At 46.8% G+C, this 24252-nt stretch overlaps 1 protein-coding gene across 1 annotated transcript; it reads right to left on the minus strand.

Annotated features, from left to right (window-relative positions):
• Positions 1 to 11335: 11335 nt before the first annotated feature.
• On the minus strand, positions 11336 to 21141 carry LOC144892219 (uncharacterized). The gene is made up of 3 exons (XM_078777714.1): positions 20751 to 21141; positions 14882 to 19095; positions 11336 to 12091 (listed from the first exon to the last, which is right to left on the minus strand). Exons 2-3 carry the CDS (start codon positions 18246 to 18248, stop codon positions 11730 to 11732), a joined length of 3729 nt encoding a protein of 1242 aa, XP_078633840.1. The 5' UTR covers positions 18249 to 19095; positions 20751 to 21141; the 3' UTR covers positions 11336 to 11729.
• Positions 21142 to 24252: the final 3111 nt, after the last annotated feature.

Genomic DNA, 24252 nt, shown 5'->3' on the forward strand with positions numbered 1-24252 from the left:
GTCGGGGATAAATTCACCCGGTACCCGTAGTGGTTGCTCGAAGACGAGCTCCGCCGAGGATGCGCGCAGGTCGTCCTTGGGCACCGTCCTGAGGCCCAGCAGGACCCAGGGGAGTCTGTCGACCCAGCCTCCGTCGCAGAGGCTGGCCCGGAGCGCGGCCTTCATGGAGCGATGAAAGCGCTCGCACAGGCCATTGGCCTGGGGGTGGTAGGCCGTGGTGCGGTGTAGTTTCACCCCGAGCCCTTGCGCCACCGCGGCCCAGAGCTCCGAGGTGAACTGGGGGCCGTGGTCGGACGAGATGTCCGAGGGGGCACCGAACCGGGCAACCCAAGTGGCGATAAAGGCTTGCGCCACCTCAGCCGCAGACGTCGCCGCCAATGGGACGGCCTCCGGCCACCGTGTGGTGCGGTCGACCATGGTGAGGAGGTGGGTGAACCCTCGCGAGGGGGGCAAAGGGTCCCACCAAGTCGACGTGCACGTGGTCGAACCGCCGCTCGGGCACCGTGAACGGGGCCAACGGTGCCTGAGTGTGGCGGTGGACCTTTGCACGCTGGCACGCGAGGCACGTCCTGGCCCAGTTGCGGACGTCCTTCCGGAGGCCATGCCAGACGAACTTTGCCCCGACGAGTTTCTGGGATGCCCTCGCGCCAGGGTGGGACAGGCCGTGGATGGCGTCGAACACCGGGCGCTGCCAGCCAGCGGGCACGATGGGGCGAGGCCGGCCGAGGGAGACGTCGCATAGGAGGGCCGTGCCCGCGACGTCGAATGGCACCTCGGTGACGCGGAGACCCGTGACGGCGGTCCGCAAGGCCTGGACGCCGGGGTCGGCGGTCTGGGCCGCCGCCATCCGGGCATAGTCGACCCCGAGGTGGACCGCGTGCACGACGGACCGGGAAAGGCAATCCACCACCGGGTTGTCCTTACCCGCCACGTGACGGATGTCCGTCGTGTACTCGGACACGGCAGAGAGGTGGCGCTGCTGCCGTGCCGACCATGGCTCGGCGACCTTGGCCATCGCGAACACAAGGGGCTTGTGGTCAACGAAGGCCGTGAACGGGCGGCCCTCCAGCAGGTGGCGGAAGTGTCGGACCGCCAGGTGGAGTCCGAGCAACTCACGGTCGAAGGTGCTGTACCGGCGTTCGTGCGGGCGAAACTGCCGGCTGAAAAACGCCAGCGGTTGCCAAGCACCACGCACCCATTGCTCGTGCACTGCGCCCACCACGTAATCCGACGCGTCGGTGGTGAGGGCGATCGGTGCATCGGGCGCCGGGTGCGCCAGCATGGTGGCGTCGGCCAGAGCCAGCTTTGCGCCTGCGAACGCCGCGGCCATCGGCTCCGACCATGCGATGTCACCTTTGCCCGGCTTGCCCCGGAGGGCCTCGTGCAAGGGGCGGAGGAGCTGGGCGACGTGGGGCACGAAGCGGTGGTAAAGGTTCACCATGCCCAGGAACTCCTGGAGCCCCTTGACCGTGCGGGGCCGCGGGAAATCCCTGACCACCTCCACCTTGGCCGGTAACGGGACGGCCCCGTGCTCGGTGATGCGGTGCCCCAAGAAGTCGATGGTGGTGACACCGAAACGGCACTTGGCAGGGTTGATTAGGCCATGCTGGCCCAGGCGTTCGAACAGCGTGCGGAGGTGGAGCAGGTGGTCTTCCCGGGACGCGCTCGCGACTAGGATGTCGTCCAGGTAGACGAACAGGAAAGGTAAGTCGCGCAAGACGCTATCCATAAGCCGCTGGAACGCCTGAGCCGCATTCTTCAACCCGAAGGGCATCCTCAGAAATTCGAAGAGGCCGAAAGGGGTGATGACAGCCGTCTTCGGGACGTCGACCGGTTGGACGGGGACCTGATGGTAGCCCCGGATGAGGTCCACCTTCGAAAACACGGTCGTGTTGGCCAACGAGGCGGACTCCGCTTTCGCCACGGCGAGCTTCGTGGGCTCGATTCGGCGTGCCCGGGCATAGACCGGCGGCCCGACCGTGGGGATGTGATGCTCCACCCCGTGTTTAACGGCCACCGCTGAAAAGGTGGGCCGCGTGAGGGCCGGGAAACTAGCGAGGAGGCGGGTAAAGTCGTCCGCTGCCAGAAGCGTGCAAACTAAACTCCCCGGGACAGAACCCTCCAGCAAGCCGCTTGGCAAGCCGCTCGGTGAGCCGCTCAGTGAGCCGCTCAACGAGCTGCTCAGCGAACAAGCAAGTGAGCTAAAGGTTTCGGCCTGAATGAGCCGTTTGTGCTTTACGTCGACCAACAACCCATTCACACATAGGAAGTCCGCACCGAGCAATGCCATCGGCACGCTGGCGGTCACGAACGACCATTGAAAGCGTTGCCCGCCGAACCGCAGGGAGAGGCAGCGCTTCCCGAACATGCGGATGGGTGTACCATTGGCGGCAAGCAACGCGGGGCCCCGGCCCGCAGTTCGCTTGTCGGACGTGTAGGCTGGGATGACGCTTACCTGCGCTCCTGCATCGCAGAGGAAACGGCGCCCGGACAAGGTGTCCGTGATGAATAGGAGGCTGCCGGAATGGCCGACGCTCAGGGCCGCTACCGAGCGCCGGCCAGGTCGTTTCCCGACTTGTTAAACGAGCACGGCGGGCAACACTTCCTAGCCTTGTGGCCGAACCTGGCGTGGTAAGAGCACCAGGCTTGCGGCGGCGGGGGCTTCGGCGGCCGCGGTTTTCTCGGCGGCGGTGGTGGTGGGCGGGGTGCGGCAGCGGCCACGAGGGACGCAGCAGCATCAGCCTCGGGATCCATGACGGCCGCACCGTAACCCGACCGCGTGTCGCAAGCCGCGAAGAACTTGTCGGCCTCTACGGCCAGGGCGCGGGGTTCCTTTATTTTGGAACCGGCCAGCGCGAGGCGTACCTGTGCGGGTAGCTGGCGTAGGAAAAGCGCCCGGAATAAAAAATCCGGGGCTTGGTCACCCAGCAATGACAGCATATAATCCATCCGCACGGTGGTCGTGTGTCGCCGAGTTCGGGAAGGTCCAGGAGGCAGTCGGCCCGTTCGATCTCAGTGAGGCCGAACGTGGCGATGAGCCGTTTGATCGCCCCGTACTTGTGGTCGGCCGGCAGGTGCCGCAGGATGGACACGACTCGGGCGGCAGTGCCGGGCCCGAGGGAGGCGACCATGTGGTAGTAACGGGTCTCGTCCACCATTATGCCTCGAAGCTGGAATTGCACTTCGGCCTGCACGAACCACACATCGGCCTGTGCTTCCCAAAACTCGGAGTTTTACCCCGACAGCGTTGTTGGCCATGGCGCGTTTGGTGGTCAGCGACGACTGAACCAATCGGGGTCACCAGTGAAGTGTGGTGCTACGCACACAACTTGCTTGCCAAAGAGGTAGGCCACAACGCGTTTGATAACCAACAGAGTCTTTATTAAGAAAGCTCAAACGTCAGCACGGGGCGGGCTCGAGCTTGGAGCCCGCATATCTGTGCCGGGGCCACGTTTAGTCCCCGGGCGTGGCCGATCGGTCGATAGGCGGGGCATGCCTTCCAGTTCCCCGCCTGGACGTTCGCGCCACCTGCTGGTGCGTTGAATTCGTGTCCTCTTGCTTGTGTCCGCCACACTATCATTCTAACTCTCCTCGTTACTCTGAAACTGGCCCCTGGTGCTGCCAGTTTGTAATTTGTTGAAAAACCTTTCTGCAATTATTCTTTTTCTGCACCCTTCATTATCTTCAACATCTCCATCATGTCCCCTCGTAATCGGCTTCGTATGTATAAAGTCCCGTCTCCTTCAGCCGCTCATCAGAATTTTTTTTCCATGGCCTGGAATAAATCTAGATTAACACTGAACCCCCTGTATGGCAGCGACGTCCTTCATGAGGCGCGGTGACCAAAACTGCACAATATTCCATAGGAGGCCTCATTAAATTCCTATACGGTGTTAACATTACCTCTTTTCATTTATAATTTATCCCCCTATGAATATAGCCTGGTGTTGGCTTAGCGATTAGGGTGCCGGCTTGGGATCCAAGGATCCTGGGTTCGAATCCCGGTCGATCGCTGAATTAACACTGCGGGGGTTGACTCAGCCTGTCATCCTTCCGAGGTCGGCAAATTGAGCACCAGTTCACTGGTAATTCTCTGTGTGTCACAAGAGGCGACCAACAGGGTCGGCAGCAGGAAGGGCATCCGGCCATAAAACATTGTTTCAAAAAGGTGGAGCACATTGCCTGGAAAAGGCCAACCCCTGCTCTGTGGGGGAAAATGGCCTCCCAAGGTGGTTTTCCCCCTATGAATACAACCAAAAAACGTGGTATCTTTTATACCTATATAGGTATAATATATATATATAGGTATAAAATATGTAGGTATAAAATCCTATATATATAAACAGGTATAAAAATGTTATACCTACATAGTGCCTACCTGGCACTGTCCTGTCTGCTTGCCTTCCGTATGTATTACCACCCCCAGATCCTTCTCCCATGTGACACGCTCTGAGACCACCCCTTGCCTCATGTAATCCCTATTTTCATTATTGGAATCCTTATCACCAGCACCTTAATTCCATTTATTTATGTTAAACGACATCTCATCGCAGGCAGGTTGGTGGTCTTTCTGTCTTCTACCGACTCCTCTCCGGCCTTGCTCCCCCAGCTCTATCTGTGCTCTGTCCGCCAAATATTCCTACAGGTCACACAAGATCTGCCTGCAACCCTCTCATGGTGAAATTTCAAAAATCGAGACTCTCTGCTCACCTTCACTCTTTCATTCCTCTTTTCTCCCGCCTCTGCAACAAACTCCCTCACTCTCTTCAATCCCACTCCTCCCTCCAGGTCTTTAAAACAGCTGTTCACCACCATCTCTTATCTTCCCCCATCCAAAACCTTGATCTTTTCTACCCCCGTTAATTCACCCCAGATCCACTTTTTTTTTGAAATACCGACTTCTTTCTTTCCTGGAAGTTCTAGCAGTGTCCATGTGTTTTATACCTTTCCCACCCCCCTCCCTCCCCCCCCCCACCCCCCCACCCTGCCATGCCTCCTCCCCCCAAGCCCTCTCCCTCCCACAGATCTCCCGATGTCCCTGTTCTCTGCTGTTGTACTTGTGTGCTTCCCTCTCTCTCCCCATCTTGTCTCCCGGTCCCTTTATTGTATGTTTTGTGTGTCCGTTTTTTTTGTGATTGATGTTAGCTCTGACACGAGCCTCAATCTTGTATACAAAAAAAAAAGAAAAAAAAGAATCTGCCAATCTTTTGCCCGATCTATTAAAATATCTCGATTTTCCTGAATCTGATCAACACCCTCTCTGCTATCTACCTTACGGTCAAGGTTTGTGTCACCTGCAAATTTGGAAAGCAAACTCTGAACTCCACTATCCAAATCATTCATTTAAATTATAAATAATAAGGGTCCTCGTAATGATCCATGAGGTATCCTCCCTACCTGTATCGTCCCACTCACAGCCAATCTTTGCTTCCTATCACTAATCCAGTTAGTTATCTGACCAGCCACTCCACAAGCCCTCACCTGGGCTAACAACCTCCTATGCGGTACCTTATGAATGCCTTCTTAAAGTCTAGATATACTGTATGTTTACTGCCATTCCCACATCCTGCCATTTGGGAATGTGGGTGTCTTCTGATACCTAAGAGAGATGGATGTCCCTGCCTTGCATAATCCCAGGTCACCTGTGGGCAAGGTGTAGTACCTGTCAGCCCCCCTTACCACGGTAACGGTCCGCAGCCATGCAGTTCAAATGTTATTTGGTTATTTGACCCTGGAGCTTTATCTGCTCTTAGATTTCCAAGTTTTTTTTTTTTTACTTATTCCAATCCTACCTGGATCTCCTTTGTATAAGTACTTCCTCACCTTTGAGGTAATACTCTCAGCTATTGGAAGTTCCCCTGACTGTTTCCTTGTAAATGTAGAAGCAAAAAACTCTTGAAATTTAATGCACAAGGCCATAATCTCATCCGCCATCATCCACTAACTCTCTTGTATTTACGTGTTATTTACTCCGTCAGGACACAAGGTGTATCCTGCTGCCCCCACTGTGCATCTTGCTGCTTCCACCGTGTGTCCCATGGGTTCCCACCCATTGGGTAGCCTGCCGGCACCTGTCCTGCCGCCCCCACACTCTCCAGCAACTGCAGGATGCACGAGTTCTTCCAGGAAGCTCCTAGTTAAACTTCCAAATCTAGGCTGACTGCACAATTCGACTCTTTTGCTCCTCGCTTATCCCGTCTACGCAAGCGCCCTCCAGAAACTGTTCTTTCCCACTCTTCCCTCCAGAGCTTCCAGCAGGCACAGTGCGACCCTGATCCCTGATCTTCATTACCCCCATGAACCCTTCTTAACCTCACCCTCTGACTTTCTGGTTTTAGTGTTCCCTTCCCTCCTCTTGCTTTTCTTTTTCTTTTCCTGTTTGTTTATTACCTTGCTGATCGTGCCCAATTATTGCCCCGCTACCCAACTGCCAATCTAACCTTGCTCTGCAATGAGCCTCTGTAGTGATGGTGATTGATTGTCATGTGTGTGGCAGATCCTCCAACGGTGGTGAAGGTGGAACTTCAACCTACAGACTGTTCTCCCTCACGAGGTAATAATCCGGACTAGCATTGTAAAAATTGATGATCCTGAATGATAGGAATTTGTTTGAAAGTTCCATTTTATATTCAAATTCTCCCACCTCTGGAACAAACTCCGGCACTCCCTTCAATCCCACTCCTCCCTCCAGGTCTTCAAAACAGCCGTTCACCACCATCTCTTATCTTCCCCCATCCATAACCTTGATCTTTTCTACCCCCGCTAATTCACCCCAGATCCACTTTTTTGAAATTCCAACTTCTTTCTTGGAAGTCCTTAGTGTCCATGTGTTTTTTTTTTTTTTTACCTCTCCCACCCCCATCCCCCTTTCCATGCCTCCTCTCCCAAAGCCCTCTCCCTCCCACAGATCTCCCGATGTTCCTGCTCTCCATCTTGTTCTCCCGCTCCCTTTATCCGATGGTTTATGTGTCGGTTTGTCTTTTTGTGATCAATGTTAGCTCGTACACAAAAAAAAACAAAAAAAACACGCAGGTATTGAGGTTCATGAAAGAGCGGAGCAACAGGAGGGTGGTGGCAGAGAAGCCAATGGGATAACAACAAATGATGCCACAGAACAAGGAGGGGGAATTGCAGGCGAGTTTGTTTTAAGACTTTCTTTGTGTTTCAGATTTTATTGCGGAGACGACGGTGAAAACTGAATTTGGAGAGAATTGTTCCTCACAAGGCAAGTTCAGGAAGACGTTTGAATTCTTTACGTAAATATTCAATTTCAATAAAACTGCTTTCCCGATCTGAAAATTAAAAACCAGTCGTTATGAGCGTCGAAAGTTAAGGGAATTAGAGTTTCCGACAGTTTAGTAAACTGAATGTTTTGTTTTCTTCTTCTTTTTTTTTGAAAGTATAAATTGTATTTGATATCCCAACTCCATCACTCGTTTTGAGTTTCGTGTAAATTTTCTCTGCTCTACCATCGGTTTCCGTTCAGGTGAAACGAGTCCATCGGAGGTGGGATTTCTCCATGGTAACGCTCCGGGGACCCCAAAAATGGTCCGAGTGAAGGAAGAGCTGATGGAATATTCTTCTTGTGCAGGTGAGCAATGCACCGTATCCAATGATCCTGGACACTGGAGTAGGCAAATATTTTTTTCTCATCATTCCTGTGCTCTCATTTGGATGAAATTTGGTGGACAGGTTGGGTGTGTGACGAGGATGGATTGTTCAGATTTTCATGAACATCCAGTTACGGATCCGGATACTGGGATTTCCAAAGTGATTCTTCACCATTGACGAATAGGGCCAAAAACGATAAGCAGGATATCTCATAAAGTTATGGACAGATTTGGATGAAACTTGGTGGACATGTTGTGTGTCTCCCACCAATGAATTGGTTCGACTTTGGTTAAGATGCAGATTCGGAGATTTTTAAAAATTATTATTTAAGTGATTTTTCGCCATTGAGAGGTGCGTCCAGAAATGAGGTATCGCATGACACCAAGCGCCATTCTAGTTGCAATTTTGTTGGTTTAAAATCTTTTTTTACCCACAAATTTTAAAGTTCCGAAGTACGCTCGCTTCACTTACAAAGAAATGTCTGATGAAGACTCATGGACGGAAGATGTGTCTGATTTTTAAAGAACTGTGGCTCTTTGCAAGCATTCCAGGTTTGAATATCTAGCACATGTTGTATTAATGATAATAATATTGTTACTTTGAGCCAGGTGGACATGAGGTCATATCTTCCACCTGTAAATTATATGGTTACTTTGAGCTTGATGGACATGAGGTCATATCTTCCACCTGTACCTTCACCAGTTTAGTGATGGATTGTCCTTGGAGCCGTCCACTGGGAAAGCCGAAGAGGTCTTTTCTTTGGTTTCCAACGTACAGAAAAGCCGAGTCCTGTCACCTGCAGTGTGTTTCGTCCATCTGATAGGATGTGCCGAGTGAGAACCAGGGATGAAGCACTACGATTTTGAACCCTCCTACAGTACCGAGGGATTTTTGCAACAATTTCAGACTGCGGCCTTAGTCGCATTGTTAATCACCATTTGAAATCTGAACCGCACACCCGACTGACACTCAGTAGTGGAGAAACAGGGTTTGTTGTAATAAAAGAAGGAAAGACTAGAAGCAGATTTATTGCCAATTATTCTCTATGCTACATCCCCATGCGCCCACGATACTTCAACGACTTTCCGCGATACCTTAAGGCCCGTTCACACTCGCACACACCGAGCCAGGATTATAGGAACCTTTCCCACACGTTGGGTCTCTCATAGCTTCTGGCTGCTTCTGGCGTCTCCTTGTGGCTTTGAGTCCTTCTGAGGATCGTCATTCCTGATCTTCACGCACGGTCGCAAGGCATTTCCATCGCCATTCCGCGGGGACGGAAGGTGGAGGTGGGTCTGGGTTCGCTTGTTCTCGGGGCTGAAAACTATTTATAAAAGCAACACATAGACATTACAAACGGGATCGATTTATAGGATTAATAGGGGAGGAATTGTGGGATGGCTTTAAACAACATTACGGAAGGGAGAGGCCACGTATGTTGACATCTGACCCCACTTCGACACACGTCTTATCATTCCACACAGAAACCAAACACTTCTGCTAGATGTTTATGAATGAAATAACTAATCTATCTTACTCCATTTGCCCCCCATGGCCGTGCCTGCAACGATATATTTATATGTGTTACTTCATGCATCTTTTGATGAAATTAACATTTTAAATTTCCATTTAACCAACTCTTCCATGAGCCAAGACCAACACCTTTGCCTGCAGAGGAATTAGGTAAACATTACCTTTAGCAAGGGATAAAACAAAATACCAACCAACTATTTCCTTCAGCTAAAGCATCCTTTTTTCATCTTGTAACAATACTTGTAGGCCAGCACCCGTGGGAAACTAACGAGCATAGACATGTATGACATCTGGACATGTTCAGTGATATGCTGCATGTCAAGTTTTCCGAAATGGGTACTGGCAATTCGGCAGATCCAGAAATTATGTCGTTTACAAAATTTATTGACCACACAATGCGTGAATTACATGTCCATGCACATGGTAAATACCGTTTGTTTATCAATCCTGTATTTCACAATAATCAGCCTTGAAAACTCGAGGAAAACCGAAGTTATGTACAGCAACCTTTTTTGGCTTGTGTTTTGTATAAAAGGTACAAAAGGCCGTCAAAGGACAGATTTGAGTATTTTTTTATTAAAGACTTCAAATATTAATCATGACTGCAGTATTTTCTTTACTTTGCATGGGTTGGAATCGAAACGTTCCTTCCTTTCTTTCATGATGGATGACGTGATGTTTAGTTTTTAAGTGTACATAAACTCAGCAGTCATCTTGATTGTAACATTTTTTTCTTTGGGTGGTGTATAGGCAATATACCGCTGCCTTAATCATTCCCCCCAAAAAACATGCATTACCTCATTTCCTCTGCATGGGTTGTAATCCAAACGTTCCTTCCTTTCTTTCATGATGGATGACGTGATGTTTAGTTTTTAAATGTACATAAACTCAGCAGTCCTCTTGATTGCAGCATTTTTTCTTTGGGAGGTGTATAGGCAATAGACCGCTGCCTCGATCATTCCCCCAAAAAACATGCATTACCTCATTTCCTCTGCGTGGGTTGTAATCCAAACGTTCCTTCCTTTCTTTCATGATGGATGACGTGATGTTTAGTTTTTAAATGTACATAAACTCAGCAGTCCTCTTGATTGTAGAATTTCCTTTCTTTGGGTGGTGTATAGGCAATAGACCGCTGCCTCGATCATTGGTTAAAAAAAACAAAAAAAAACTGCATTACCTCATTTCTTCTGAATGGGTTGTAATGAAAATGTACCATTCTTCAAAACGTACCTTTCTTTCATGAGAGAAGACGTGTTTGGTCTTCAAATGTACACAAGTGGCCTGAAGCCTGAGGTCTATAGGTAGTGATCAAAATGGCAGGCGTATGTTTTGATTTTATTGTTGTGGGTGGAGTCAGGCCAGCCAAGCTCCACCCTGGACGGACAGAGTTTCAGAGCTTCAGAAAAACAGACCGACGGAGAATATTAAAATAGTTGAGAGGACTCGATTTCATTTTCATTCCGCGTAGAGCACAAATGGTGTCCAGAGGAAATTTACAACTACTTCCTTAACGGCCACGACTATTTCTACTTTCTTGTGAGATCGACCAGGGAACGTTTTTGGCCCAAGTCTTCTGTCAAATACTTATTTAACGGATCCACACAAAATTAATCATTTTGTATGCGGCGTGTTAGCCGAATGTCTGCAAAGTACCTGGTTGTCGTTTATGTTTTGGTACAATCATCCAATTTTGAAGTTACCTGGTTTGAGTACGCAGGGGTAGTCTGACGCTACCTACTACCCGGTTCATTGACGAGTCGGACCTGGGGACGCTGTCATTTTTCCCAATTATTTTTTTTGCTGTTCTTTAGCCTCCTCAATGAGTACACCTGTAAAATACCTGCACAAAGCATGGTGTTTTGATGGATGTTTTAAAGTAACGTCTTTTATAATAAATAAAAAAAGTATGAATATCCATTCCTCGTCATGCTTGGAGATTTCCTCACCTTTAGACACAGGGCCATAGGGTGGATATCTATTTTTTTTTGATTTCATGACCTGAACCTAGGGATTTGGCAAGAAGGGTGTGGGATGAAGCCTTATGACCTCCAAAACATCTTGTTTTTTTTCACAAGCGATATCGTGGTACGTTACCGAGAACCGCTGCCCCAAAACACCAGTATACACCAATTGTATGTTACATTTGAAATACCCATTTACACAGTAAAAAAACAACACAAACTATATGATGTCATGTTCACATTGGTCTTGGCAGCAATATTTATTAATTCAGACCCCCAAAAGTAGTAAAAATGTTGTTTTAACGACTTGGTAAAATAACATGCTGTTGATGCATTTATCAGAAAGTCATGTTTTTGGACCTTAAAACCTGCATAATTTTAAATTTTTGTACAATATTTGTGATTGGTGTTGCTACTACGATCCATGGTGGTTTACCAATGCTATTTTGAAACTGTTAATAGGTCCAATAAGTGTGTAAGGGGTGATATTTTAACCCATCAAAGACAATTACGCGGCGTACAAGCGAACCAGTGCGCATTGACGTCATGATAAACTCGAGATGGGCTGAACTATAGCCACAATTTGTCTCTTCGGCTTGGTCATGTTGAAACTTGTCCAAAACATCATACAAATAGTGCAGTTATTTCATCCTCTTCAGCATCAGAGTCTTCCTCATCTTCAGATCTGGAGTCTTTATCATCATTCTTATCATCAAAGTCAACATGGCCAGTTATGTTTGAGCAGTCGTTCCTGCCGCACTTGCACAAATCTGTGCACGGAATGTTATTCTGTAGGCAAGTGCATGTAGTTTCGTTGCTGCATCGTGTCTTCTTGCAGCTTCCAGTGCAGTTAGCAAGCTCCATCACGCTGTCTGGTGCAGGTGGAAGTGTCATCCAGTCTATGGCAAGTTCCTCTTCCATCATCCATCCATAGCCATCAGGGTCGGGAATGTCAGGGATGGGCTGCAGGCTCCTCTTGTAAATTCCTGAAATATTGAAGTGATCAATAACATTAAGAATGGAGATATACATATTTCCAAAACAACATCAGAGGTATATCATTAACACTAATAACTATACATCGGATTTTTATGTGAAAAAAAATAAAATATTTTTTCACATAAAACGGCTTTTTTGCGCGCAAAAAAATTATTTTGCTATTTTCGGAGGAAAAAAATATTTCGCCCTTTTTCGGGAAAAATAAAATAAAATGCCCCTTTTGGTCGAAAATGTCTGGCAACGCTAAAAAAAATTAGGGAATTTTTCGAAATTTTTAACTGCGATCGAAATTTTTAACTGCGATCGATCTCAAAAACAAAACGTTGCGTCCACTTGCGTGCGTTGCGTCCCCAGCGTGTACAGCAGTGAGGCGGTGTACTACAGTGAGAGAGTGTACACAAAGTGTGAACAAGTCTCCTATCAAGATGAGTGCTGCTCTTCGTGACAAGTGGCTGAAGGAATTCAACGCTGGCGGCGATGGGGCCACCTTCAAGTACGTGTCGAGTGACATGGCTTTCTGTCGAGCTTGTGAAAAGACTTTCTGGGCGAAGCAGAAGTCTGAGCTGGCCCAACATGTCCGAGGAGACCGCCACAAGAGCAACTTGGCCTTGAAGAAGAAGAGGACGGTCACGCAAGCCACCATGGAGGACTTTGGTGGCGGAAAGAGGCACAAGTGCGACGTCGTGGCTCAGGAGCTGTGCCAGGCCATGCTGGCCGCTGGCATCCCATGGTCGAAATTGGAAAACCCTGCCCTCCGGTCGTTCCTGGAGAAGCACATCACTCTCCAGATCCCCGATGAAAGCTGGATTTGAAAGCACTACCTCGACAAGTGCTACGACGAGGCCTTGGCGGGGATCCGTGCCGACCTCGGACAGCAGCCCATCTGGCTGTCCGTCGACGAGACGACCGATTCGGCAGGTCGATATGTGGCCAACATCATCGCGGGACGCTTGTCCAAGGAGGGGTACTTTCGTCCCCACCTCGTCCAGTGCATGTTTCTGGAGAAGACCAACTCCGGGGAGATCGTGCGTGCAGTCAATGACACGCTGCGCTATCTTTGGCCTGATTTCAAGCCGGAGTGCCTCAAGGTCCTCGTCAGCGACGCCGCGGCCTATATGATCAAGGCCGGCCATGCCCTGAAGGAACTCTTCCCGGACTTGCTGCATGTGACTTGCGTTGCCCACGCGCTCCACCGTGTCTGCGAGACAGTCCGAGAAATGTTCAAGGACGTCAACGACCTGATTGCCACGACGAAGAAGGTGTTCGTCAAAGCCCCGTCGCGTGTTGTCTTTTGGAAGGAGCAGCAGCCCAATCTTTCTCTCCCCCCGGAGCCCATTCTGACTCGGTGGGGGACGTGGATCGACGCCGCGGTGTTTTACGCCGAGCACTTCGAGGCCGTCAAGGACATTGTGGACCAGCTGAACGATGACGCGATGGCAATCCGGAGTGCCAAGGACCTGTTCGGAAAGGCGGACATCAAGCTCAGTTTGGTCTTCTTAAATGCCCACGTGTCATTCATCCCGAAGATCCTAAGCAGCTGGAGGAGGCCGGCATGGAGCTGGCCAAGGCCTTCCAGCTCCTTGATCAGGCCAAGGAGGAGCTCGAAAAGATCCGAGGCTGCCGTAAGGAGATCCTGCTCACCAAGTTCAAGGCGGTGCTGCAGCGCAATCCCAACATTGGTGTGCTGAGGACAGTGGCTTTGATCCTGGATGGAGATCAGCACGGATCTGAGGTTGGTGTGCCGGCTGGAGTCGAGCTTGCTGACATCCCCCTCTTGAGGTACTGCCCCATCGTCAGCGTGGAAAGGTCCTTCTCCGTCTACAGAAACGTCCTCACCGACCGCCGACACCGCCTCACCAAGGAGAACATTACCAAGATAATGCATCATCTTACAATGACCTCAGAGTAGAGTGAAATCTTGTGTTGCATCATCTTACAATGACCTCAGAGTATAGTGAAATCTTGTGTTACATCATTTTACAGTGACCTTAGATTGGAGTGAAATCTCGTGTTACATCATCTCACAGTGACCTCAGAGTGGAGTGAAATCTTGTGTTACATTTCCTAATGTGTAACCTTGTGTAACCTTGTGTTGTGTTGTGTTGTGTGATCTTGTGTAACCGTTCCTAAAAGGGTCTTGTCAATTTCTTCTAGTCCTCTACTTATCAAACAATGCGGTTGCAATAAAGGTACCTGAACGTCATTTTTTACCTGTTTACTAGCCCAGAGTGCTTAATGTTGTGCAGGAAAAAGCTTACCATTTTTTGTTCTTTTTTTGACTGATTTCTGAAAAACTTGGTAATAATAAAAAATGAATAAAACGGGGGAAAAAAATATTTCGGGATTTTTTCACATTAAAAAAAAAAAATTCCGCTTTTCAAAACATAAAAGGCCTATTTTCTTAACATAAAAATCCGTAGTCTGCTAATAACAGTACAATCATATTATTGGGAAATTCTGTGTAGAGAAACATGCGAAATCCAAAACATCCTGCTCTGACTAAGTGTGGAGCAAAAAAATCTCTGGATCATCTACATGTCATGTTATCTTAACCACTCAACTGTACAGATAGTTACTTCAATTACTCTTTCAAATAGACCTGTTAATTTTGAACATTTACAAAGCATTGTTGTGACATTCAATATTTTGTTTTCAATTCAATAAACTTTCCAAATAATCATCTTCATTAACACATGCAGCACCATATACTAGTACTCCTGTCCAAACATAAATTACAGGTGATGTTCAATATTCAAAGAAACAACCAATTAACTTACCAGCTTGGTAATTGGCTCTCTTGATGTGCTGTCTCAGGGCATCTTGGTTGGGAGGCATTGTGATCTCAGACGTTCTAGCAAGACGAAACATGTTGTACCTGGCCTCATTCACAGTAGTGATATTGTGCTGTCCATATAACTTGCAGACAAATGTCTCCAGTGCTTCCATCATGTCTGGATGTATGTCAAACCGTTCTCCAAGGTCCTTCAAGGCACCGCACAGCTCTGGATTCTTTAGTATGATGTTTAAGGCCTTCTTTTTGCCTTTGCCATAGAAGGCGCTTACACTATCACAGCCAGTAAAACAGTGTAGGCCTATCAAAGCTTGGCTGACATCATCCCCAATGCTATCGTAGATTGCTTTCAAGTCAATTGTCCTAAGGTTGACTCCCTTTCCTGTGTGGAAATATAGATGTGCAGAGATTTGGGGTACTAAGGCTATGCCGATTATGAACACATCTGTATCCGGACTAACGATGATGACGTCATTGCTTGTGTGTGCTGCATGCGCGGCATGGAGGAACATCCGTGTGTCCGCCTCTTCATGCGTCGAATTTAGTGATGGCTCTTCTTTCACTTCAACTACCTGATCTGGAGTGCTGCTTCCTGTGAAGATATGGCATTTGGTTCCATGTGCCAAGAACACTGTAATTCCTCTGAGGTATGCTGTCTTGACCTTACTCCACATCTCAAACAAGTATTCGATTAGCGACTCCTTGTTGTCACCGTTGGAGAGGAACTTCTTCCATTGTTGAGGAAGGGACTGGCCATATATTCGCATCACTTGAGACCCTCTGGCTGCTCTCTTCTCTCGCTCGGCGTTCTTAATCGATACCTTTCGATAAGTATCGGTTACGAAATGGATCTCACTGGACTTGTTGCCCTCTGCTCCCTTGACAAGGCGCTTCAGTATTTCGTGGGCCAGATTGAGAAATGTCCTTTCCCCGGTGAGTTTGTTGATATTCAATTTCTGTATCATTGCCATACCATCCATTACATACATGCCTCCTACTGGAATATCAACCACAGGTTTCTCTGCCTGACTTTCAAGTGCATGAAGTAGGTTGGCTTTGTTGGTCTTGACGAGGCAGCCTTGCACACTTGCCAAAGGAAGAGGTAGTGGGCCAAGAGAATAGGACATTAACTCTTGAAGATCAATTTTCCGGAACTGCCCGATGACAACAAGCCTTGCTAAGAGATTTCTGTCAGCCTTCAAAGACACATCCTTTCCACGAATTTTCTTTTTCACAGCCTTAGACATGTTGGTGAATGTCTTAAGTTTCAGTTTCTTCATTGAGCCAAACAGGTCGACTGTCTCCGTCTGAAGTCGTTCTTTACATAGGGTGGTGAACTCTATTTCTCCTCTTTCATATGCTGTGTTTAGATCTTCCTGAACTTCTCTCGTAGCCACCACACCAGATGTAACATGAACCAAGTCCTCTCCATCATATTCAAATGGATTAATCATGCTGTTTGTCATCGCGATTATTTTGTCAACATCAGCTTTGTCACGTAGCATGCGACTTTGTAGTAGATCGGAGCGTGTTGAGCTGTGCTCTTCATATCTGGACTTCCCTGCCATAACCTCGCATTCCCGTGCAATTGACCCCCTCGCGTGGTGTGACCAAATCCATCGGTTAACTGTCCCCTTGCTGGTAGTGAAACCGGTCATGCCCCCCTTGGTCTTGGAATCCCTGTTTGCTGTCTGCTCAATGGTCTGGTCGCAGGCGATTTGGGCAAAAGCTTTGTCGCTTCTCTGGGTAGTGAATTCACCCTCCATAAATTTCTGATGAATGGCGGGATGGGTCTGCTGAACATCTGACATTTCCAGCCAGTATACTGGAAGGTATCTGCTATAATTAATGTGATCATAGGCAAATATCCATGGAAGCATACATCGTATGCTGGCGAGGTGAACATCCCAGTTGGCTTCTCGTGTCCCTCTAATGAATAGCAAGAGAAGCTCCACCGTCTCAATGTATGAACTCCAGAAGCGAAATGTTGGTTTGGTGTCACTTGCTTCTAAGAATTTGTCAAAGGAGGTTTTGAAGTCTTTGAACTTGTCACTGTTGAGAATGACATGGTAGTTTGGATGTGGGAAAGCTTCAGCTAAGTTTGACAAAAGTTCCTTCACTCTACCCGCCTCATGTTCTGGAATAGATTCAAAATATGCATCCAGAAGCATCTGCTGCATCGCGTCTGACATCAGCTTATGGGCTCGAACTGCCCTGTTGTAATGCTTGCCGCTGAACACTCCATTCACAGACCCCACTGCAACAATCTCTGACTCAACCAGGATGTCTTGGAGACCACCATCTCGAAATCTCTTTCCAATACAGCCAAGAAAGGACATTGCAGTGTGGAATGCCCCAAGTCGAATTACCAGTCTCTTCATGAACTGTGCATTCTTCCATCTAATGAGCTGTGCCTTGCAATAGATGGCTTGGTCAACGACAATGACGACTGCTTCCAACTGTAACTTGTTGGCGATCTGAACACTTCTCTGCAGTATTGTTAGTACCGTATTCATTTCAGTCGGAGTGGCATCAATGACAGGGAGATACCCTATGATGCTCTTTGGTGGAACTTCAACACAAGACAGTAGTTGGTTGAATCCTGTCCAAGATGGCAGAGTCCCGTCAATGCTGTACTTGGTGATGTGGTATGCTAGGTCTATCGTCTTAGGGTGCTGGAGTAATGGGAAGTACGTTGCTCGATCCAATGGAACGCTGGTTGCGAATGGAGCGGGTCCTTCTTTTTTCCCTCCATAATATGTGGCAAGGTTCACTGCAGGTGGCTGCATCGATCTCTCCCGCGTCCTCTTAACTGTAGTGACTGGTGCTGGTTGTACTACTTCATGGGATTGACTTGGTCGCTGTATTATAATCCCATTGGTATTGTGCGTTGTTCCACGCCCAGACAATGTCTCCTCCCCGAAGTCATTATTGTCCCATACGAGTGTGACATGCTTGCCCGCCTGAATGATTGATGGAAGAGCATCCTCTCCACGATGTAGTTCTTGGTTAGCCAGTGCAGTGTCATGATTTAAGACGACAGAGTTTGAGACGCAGTAACCAAACCCATTCAGTAGGCTGATTAATTGGGCTGAACCTGAGAGATGACGTACTGTCATTGCAAATGACAAATGTTTGGGCATCTGTTTCCTTCCCTTTGATTGGAGGTATATGATGTCCTGTGCAATTGTGAGAATTATTCTATGTATTGTAGATTCTATCTTTACAAACTCATCAGAATCAGGTTCGTCTGACACTCCCACCATCCATGCAATAAAGTTATAGAGACAGGCAGGTACAATTGCTTCTGCGGCATTTGTTGTCAGGTGCTCAGAGGTTGGGGGCCATGGCATATTTGGCTTGATCTCATCGATTGCATTCTCAATTGTAGCGCAGTGAAGTAGTGTTCTCTAAGGTTATTCTCAGTATACCCAGGTTGCTTTGGTGGGGTTGGTTCAGAGTCGGATGTTTGTTCTGTCTCTGTTGTGTCATCACCTGAACCATGCATGGTTTCTTGCAACACTTTCTTTTCTTCAACCAGCACTTCAGTGGAGATGTCATTAACATACACAAGGTGTCCTTGGCAGCGCATATACAGGGTTAGAAAGCATAGTTGTGGAAATGTTTTCATCAGTCTTGTCTTGAGAAAGCCACTTTTGTAGTTTGATTCTATTCCGTGTGTTGCTTTGATTTGTTTCATGAACATGTCATAAAGTCGTTTCAGTCTGTAGATTTCCTTGTTGTCTATTATAAGATCCTTGACTGTTGCACAAAATAATGTGTATGCTTCTGAGTAGTTGGAGTCTCCTTGTTGCTCTGCATTAGGTGTTGTTGCTAGCTTGCCTAAATACCGGGTATACTCTTTGTAGCAGCGACCATGGTATTTTACCTCTATCGCAACACAATCGCTGTCTTGAATTTGAAGCAGCAGGTTTGTATTGTTGTTGTCTTTAGCGGCTTGCTGCAGTCTTGGTGCCTCAATTGTTGAGCACCTTGTTAGAGGCTCTTTTCTTCGTCCCCTTTTGCCTGTAGTGATTGTTCTCTCTTTCTGACAAAGGATGCATATATTAGGCAACACATATTGGGATCTGGCTGAACATTTGGGCTTGCCTAAGCTGGAGCGTAGAGCACGTTTCTTGACTGGTTGTGGGCCTTTATGCACCTTGTCAATGTTGACGTTGATGTCATTGCATGTTGAAGCTGCAATAAATACACATAAAAGAAAACAATTAAAATTATGTGAGTTAAAAATGTCTAGACCTCAAGTCATGGTTAGCCCTACTAGATTCCCTCCCCCCCCCCCCCCCCCCCCACCTTCCTCAGACTTCCTTTTAAAAATTTATTTGTTTCACCTCGGCCCTACCTCCTTGCATAAATATTGGACAGTTCCTTCAATTCAAAATCGTTCCACTACACACAAAATCATTTTACATATACCTCACAAAAAAAAAAATCAAACTAAGTTTTGAAGCATTGTCATGATTTATTAACGCACAGGTTGTAAACCTGGTGCGTTATAGCGTTTGCCTGGGAATTTCGGGCGCTCAAAAGTGAAGCTAGTTTCTGTCACCCGTTTCTGTCGCTCATTTCTGTCGCTCATTTCTGTCGCTCAGATGTGTAAACATGACGTCATCAAATCTATATTTATAGGATAGGTTATAGGAGATATATATGTTATAGGATAGGAATATAGGACCCAAATGACCCAGAGGACCCAAATGACCCAGAGGACCCAAATGACCCAGAGGACCCAAATGACCCAGAGGACCCAAATGACCCAGAGGACCCAAATGACCCAAATGACCCAGAGGACCCAAATGACCCAGAGGACCCAAATGACCCAGAGGACCCAAATGACCCAGAGGACCCAAATGACCCAGAGGACCCAAATGACCCAGAGGACCCAAATGACCCAAATGACCCAGAGGACCCAAATGACCCAGAGGACCCAAATGACCCAGAGGACCCAAATGACCCAGAGGACCCAAATGACCCAGAGGACCCAAATGACCCAGAGGACCCAAATGACCCAGAGGACCCAAATGACCCAGAGGACCCAAATGACCCAGAGGACCCAAATGACCCAGAGGACCCAAATGACCCAGAGGACCCAAAGGACCCAAATGACCCAGAGGACCCAGAGGACCCAAATGACCCAAATGACCCAGAGGACCCAGAGGACCCAAATGACCCAGAGGACCCAAATGACCCAGAGGACCCAAATGACCCAGAGGACCCAAATGACCCAGAGGACCCAAATGACCCAGAGGACCCAAATGACCCAGAGGACCCAAATGACCCAGAGGACCCAAATGACCCAGAGGACCCAAATGACCCAGAGGACCCAAATGACCCAAATGACCCAGAGGACCCAAATGACCCAGAGGACCCAAATGACCCAGAGGACCCAGAGGAACCAAATGACCCAGAGGACCCAAATGACCCAGAGGACCCAAATGACCCAGAGGACCCAAATGACCCAGAGGACCCAAATGACCCAGAGGACCCAAATGACCCAAATGACCCAGAGGACCCAAATGACCCAAATGACCCAGAGGACCCAAATGACCCAGAGGACCCAAATGACCCAGAGGACCCAAATGACCCAGAGGACCCAAATGACCCAGAGGACCCAAATGACCCAGAGGACCCAAATTCTATGTATGTTTCTATGATGATGTATGTTTTGGTGAAAGTACATAATGTGAATACTAGTAGCAATTTTACAAAAACCATGGCATAATTTCAAATCTTGACCCGAGATGATAATTATGCTACATCATAATTTCCATGTGCCAACCTGGGCGGAATCCAAGTGGATTCACTTGACTTGTTATTCAAGTTATTCAACCTACCAGTATTGGCTGCATTTTCTTCTCTCTTTTTCATGCTGCTTTGCACCCTGCTCACTCGTTGTTTATCGGTAAATCGTGAATAACACACTTGATGAAACGCTGCATCATGCGGTATAGCTATAGCCGGTATTGTTACCATACTGTTGCCACGTTCGCCGAATTCGTCAGCGTGGTTCTTCACGAAATTTCTCGCAATTTCAGCTTGATCACCTTCTAAATTCTGCCACGTAAGAACAAATTGCAAATATCGCGGCCATGTTATATCACTAAAAGGTATTAAACTTGATCTTTTGGCCGGAGAAATGCACATATAACAGCGTTTCTCGCTCCCACCCTCGTCACCGTCGCTGCTACTGGAGGCCGCCATTTTGTTTACTCGCAGCCGGAAGCCCAGACATCGTTCGTAGCGCGAATAAGCGCGATCCTCATTGGTCAATACATCGAAATGCGTTCGAGGCTAAACGGAGATTTTGGAAATAAAATTATAAATTTCAACATTATATTACAGACTAACGTACCAGAATCTGACTTGTGAAAAGTCATGAACATTATTTCTTAATTTTTTCTATATTATCATGCCAATTTGATGCCCACCCGATTTTCAGGTCACGAAATGAAATGAAAAATTGGAACACCTGGCAGTCTACTTCTGGTGTTCCAGTAATTTATTGATTTATTGCATACCTGTGCCGTACGATTGAAATCGCTCCTGTTTGTGTGAACAGACAGACCCGTTGAGATCTTCAGGAGGTCTCCCAGTTCCGTTTGTAGTGGTAGCGACACCGAGACTCCCCGGAAACAGAAGCGGCCTCTCCGGCTGGGGTGCAACGGATACAAACACTTGCACACGAGGGACAGGTTGTACAGGTGCAGCGTGTGCGACAAGTCGTTCAGCTACAACTCAAAGTATCAGGAGCACATGAGGATCCACACGGGAGAAAAGCCGTACAGGTGCAGCGTGCACGACCACGCACTGGTGCGCACGAGCACACCTGCCGTACAAATGCGGCGCGTGCAACAAGTCGTTCAGTTATTTCTCGCATTGCCAGGAACACCTGAGGATGCACACGGGAGAGAAGCCGCACAAGTGCAACATGTGCAGCAAGTCCTTCGGTCATAACTGTGAAAAGCTGTATAAATGTGTTTGCGCAAAGACGTTTAGCAGATCGTGACACTGCAAGAGACACATGACTCTCCACTTGTGAACACTCACTGCTCCTCAGAGGATGTGTGTGTGTGTGTGTGTGTGTGTGTGTGTTAGTGTGTTAGTGTGTTACTTGCAAAATCGAAAATTTTTCAAGTATATTGGTCGGTTGCGTTTGTGGTTCTGTCTGTTTGTCGCCGGCCTACAGGTCACAATTCAAAACCGATCGTCACGAAACTTCACCAAGTTGTATAGGTCGTCCCAATTGAGATGCCTTTTGATTTTGAGGTCAAAGGTCACCTGGAGGTCAAATTTCTAAAATCGCCATTTTAAATCTGATTGACTTGAAAATTCAATAGCATTTATATATCGAGTCACTAAATTGGGAAATGAAGTATTGTTGAGGTCAAAAGGTCAAAGGTCAACTCAAGGTCAAAAATTTTAAATCATCAATTTTCATCTGAAAAGCAATCAATTTTCAACCGAGTGACTTGAAAATTGAACAGCATTTGCATATCGAGTCACTAAATTGGGAAACATACTATTTTTGAGGTCAAAAGGTCAAAGGTCAACTCAAGGTCAAATTTTAAAAATCGTCAATTTTCATCTAAAAAGCCGTCAATTCTCAACCGATTGACTTGAAAATTAAACAGCATTTGCATATCGAGTCACTAAATTGGGAAACATACTATTTTTGAGGTCAACTCAAGGTCAAACTTCCACAATCATCACTTTACATCTGAAAAACCGTCAATTTTCATCCGATTTACTTGAAAATTGAACATTTGCATATTGCCTCACTGAATTGGGAAACCAACTATTTTTGAGGTCAAAAGGTCAAAGGTCAACTCTAGGTCAAACTTCCAAAATCATCATTTTTCATCTGAAAAATCGTCACTTTTCTTCCTGTTGACCTGAGCTTTGATCAAGATTGTCAATTTTAATCTTGATGAAATGGACAATTTGCTGTATCAATGGAATTTTTTTTCTTGGGGGTGGGAGAGGGGGCATTTGTTTGTTTGTTTGTTTGTGTGTGTATGTTTTTGTGTTTGTGTGTGCGTTTTTGTGTTTGTGTGTGTGTGTTTTGTGTTTGTTTGTGTGTGTGTTTTTGTGTTTGTTTGTGTGTATGTTTTTTGTTTGTTTGTGTGTTTGTGTGTGTTTTTTTGTTTGTTTGTGTGTTTGTGTGTGTTTTTTTGTTTGTTTGTGTGTTTGTGTGTGTGTTTTTGTGTGTTTGTGTGTGTGTGTTTCTGTGTGTTTGTGTTTGTGTGTGTTTGTTTGTGTGTGTGTATTTGTTTGTTTGTGTGTGTGGTTTTTGTGTGTGTGTGTTTTTTGTGTTTGTTTGTGTGTGTGTTTTTTGTGTTTGCTTGTGTGTGTGTGTTTTTGCGTTTGTTTGTGTGTGTGTTTTTGTGTTTGTTTGTTTGTGTGTGTGTGTGTTTATGTGTTTGTTTGTGTGTGCATGTGTGTTTATGTGTTTGTTTGGGTGTTTGTGTGTGTGTTTCATGTTTGTGTGTGTGTGTTTTTGTGTTTGTGTGTGTTTTTGTGTTTGTGTGTGTGTGTGTGTGTTTGTTTGAGTGTGTGTTTGTTTGGGTGTGTTTGTTTGGGTGTGTGTTTGTTTTTGTTTGCGTGTTTGTTTGTGTGTGTGTGTGTGTGTGTGTTTTTTGTTTGTGTGTTTGTTTGTGTGTGTGTGTGTGTGTGTTTGTTTGTGTGTGTGTTTTTGTGTTTGTATGTGTGTTTTTGTGTTTGTTTGTGTGTGTGTATTTTTGTGTGTGTGTGTGTGTGTGTGTTTGTGTGTGTGTACTACTTTAATTATACACCAGTCATTCCCAGTTCTACTGTAATCTGTAAAACCTTGCATGGTTCTACATTGTTAAATGCCCTGCCTTGCTGACCTGGTACTCTTTGCCATGATTACCACGGGTATGCCAATGTAGCATCACGCCCCAAGTTTGTCAAAACGAGATTTGGAGATTAATCGACTTTATATTCTGTACTTTAGACTAAAAAAAATAAAATAGACTACGGTTTGAATTGCACTGTGTATTTATTTATTTCCTTTCTTGCAGAACTTTGGGGAGTTTTTTTCTCTCTGTATTATTTTTAACTTTCTTGTAATTTATTTTTCTGCTTGATGTGCAAGTTGATCGTGTTTTGACTTAGTTCAATCAAAAATCTCTTCTTTTTAAGCTGATTTTTTTGGGTCCGATTGTTATTTGTGTTTGTATTAAATTACCATTCTTTCATAATGTGGATTTTTCATTTTGATTTCATTTAACAGAAAGATAGATTTCCTCGATGTTAACAGGAATTCACTCTGAACATCAATAGTCAGAGAAATGCGGTTCATTTGACGAGTGGTTT

The sequence above is a fragment of the Myxine glutinosa genome, chromosome 5 (assembly GCF_964187855.1).
Source record: "Myxine glutinosa chromosome 5, kmMyxGlut1.1, whole genome shotgun sequence".
Lineage (NCBI taxonomy): Eukaryota > Metazoa > Chordata > Myxini > Myxiniformes > Myxinidae > Myxine > Myxine glutinosa.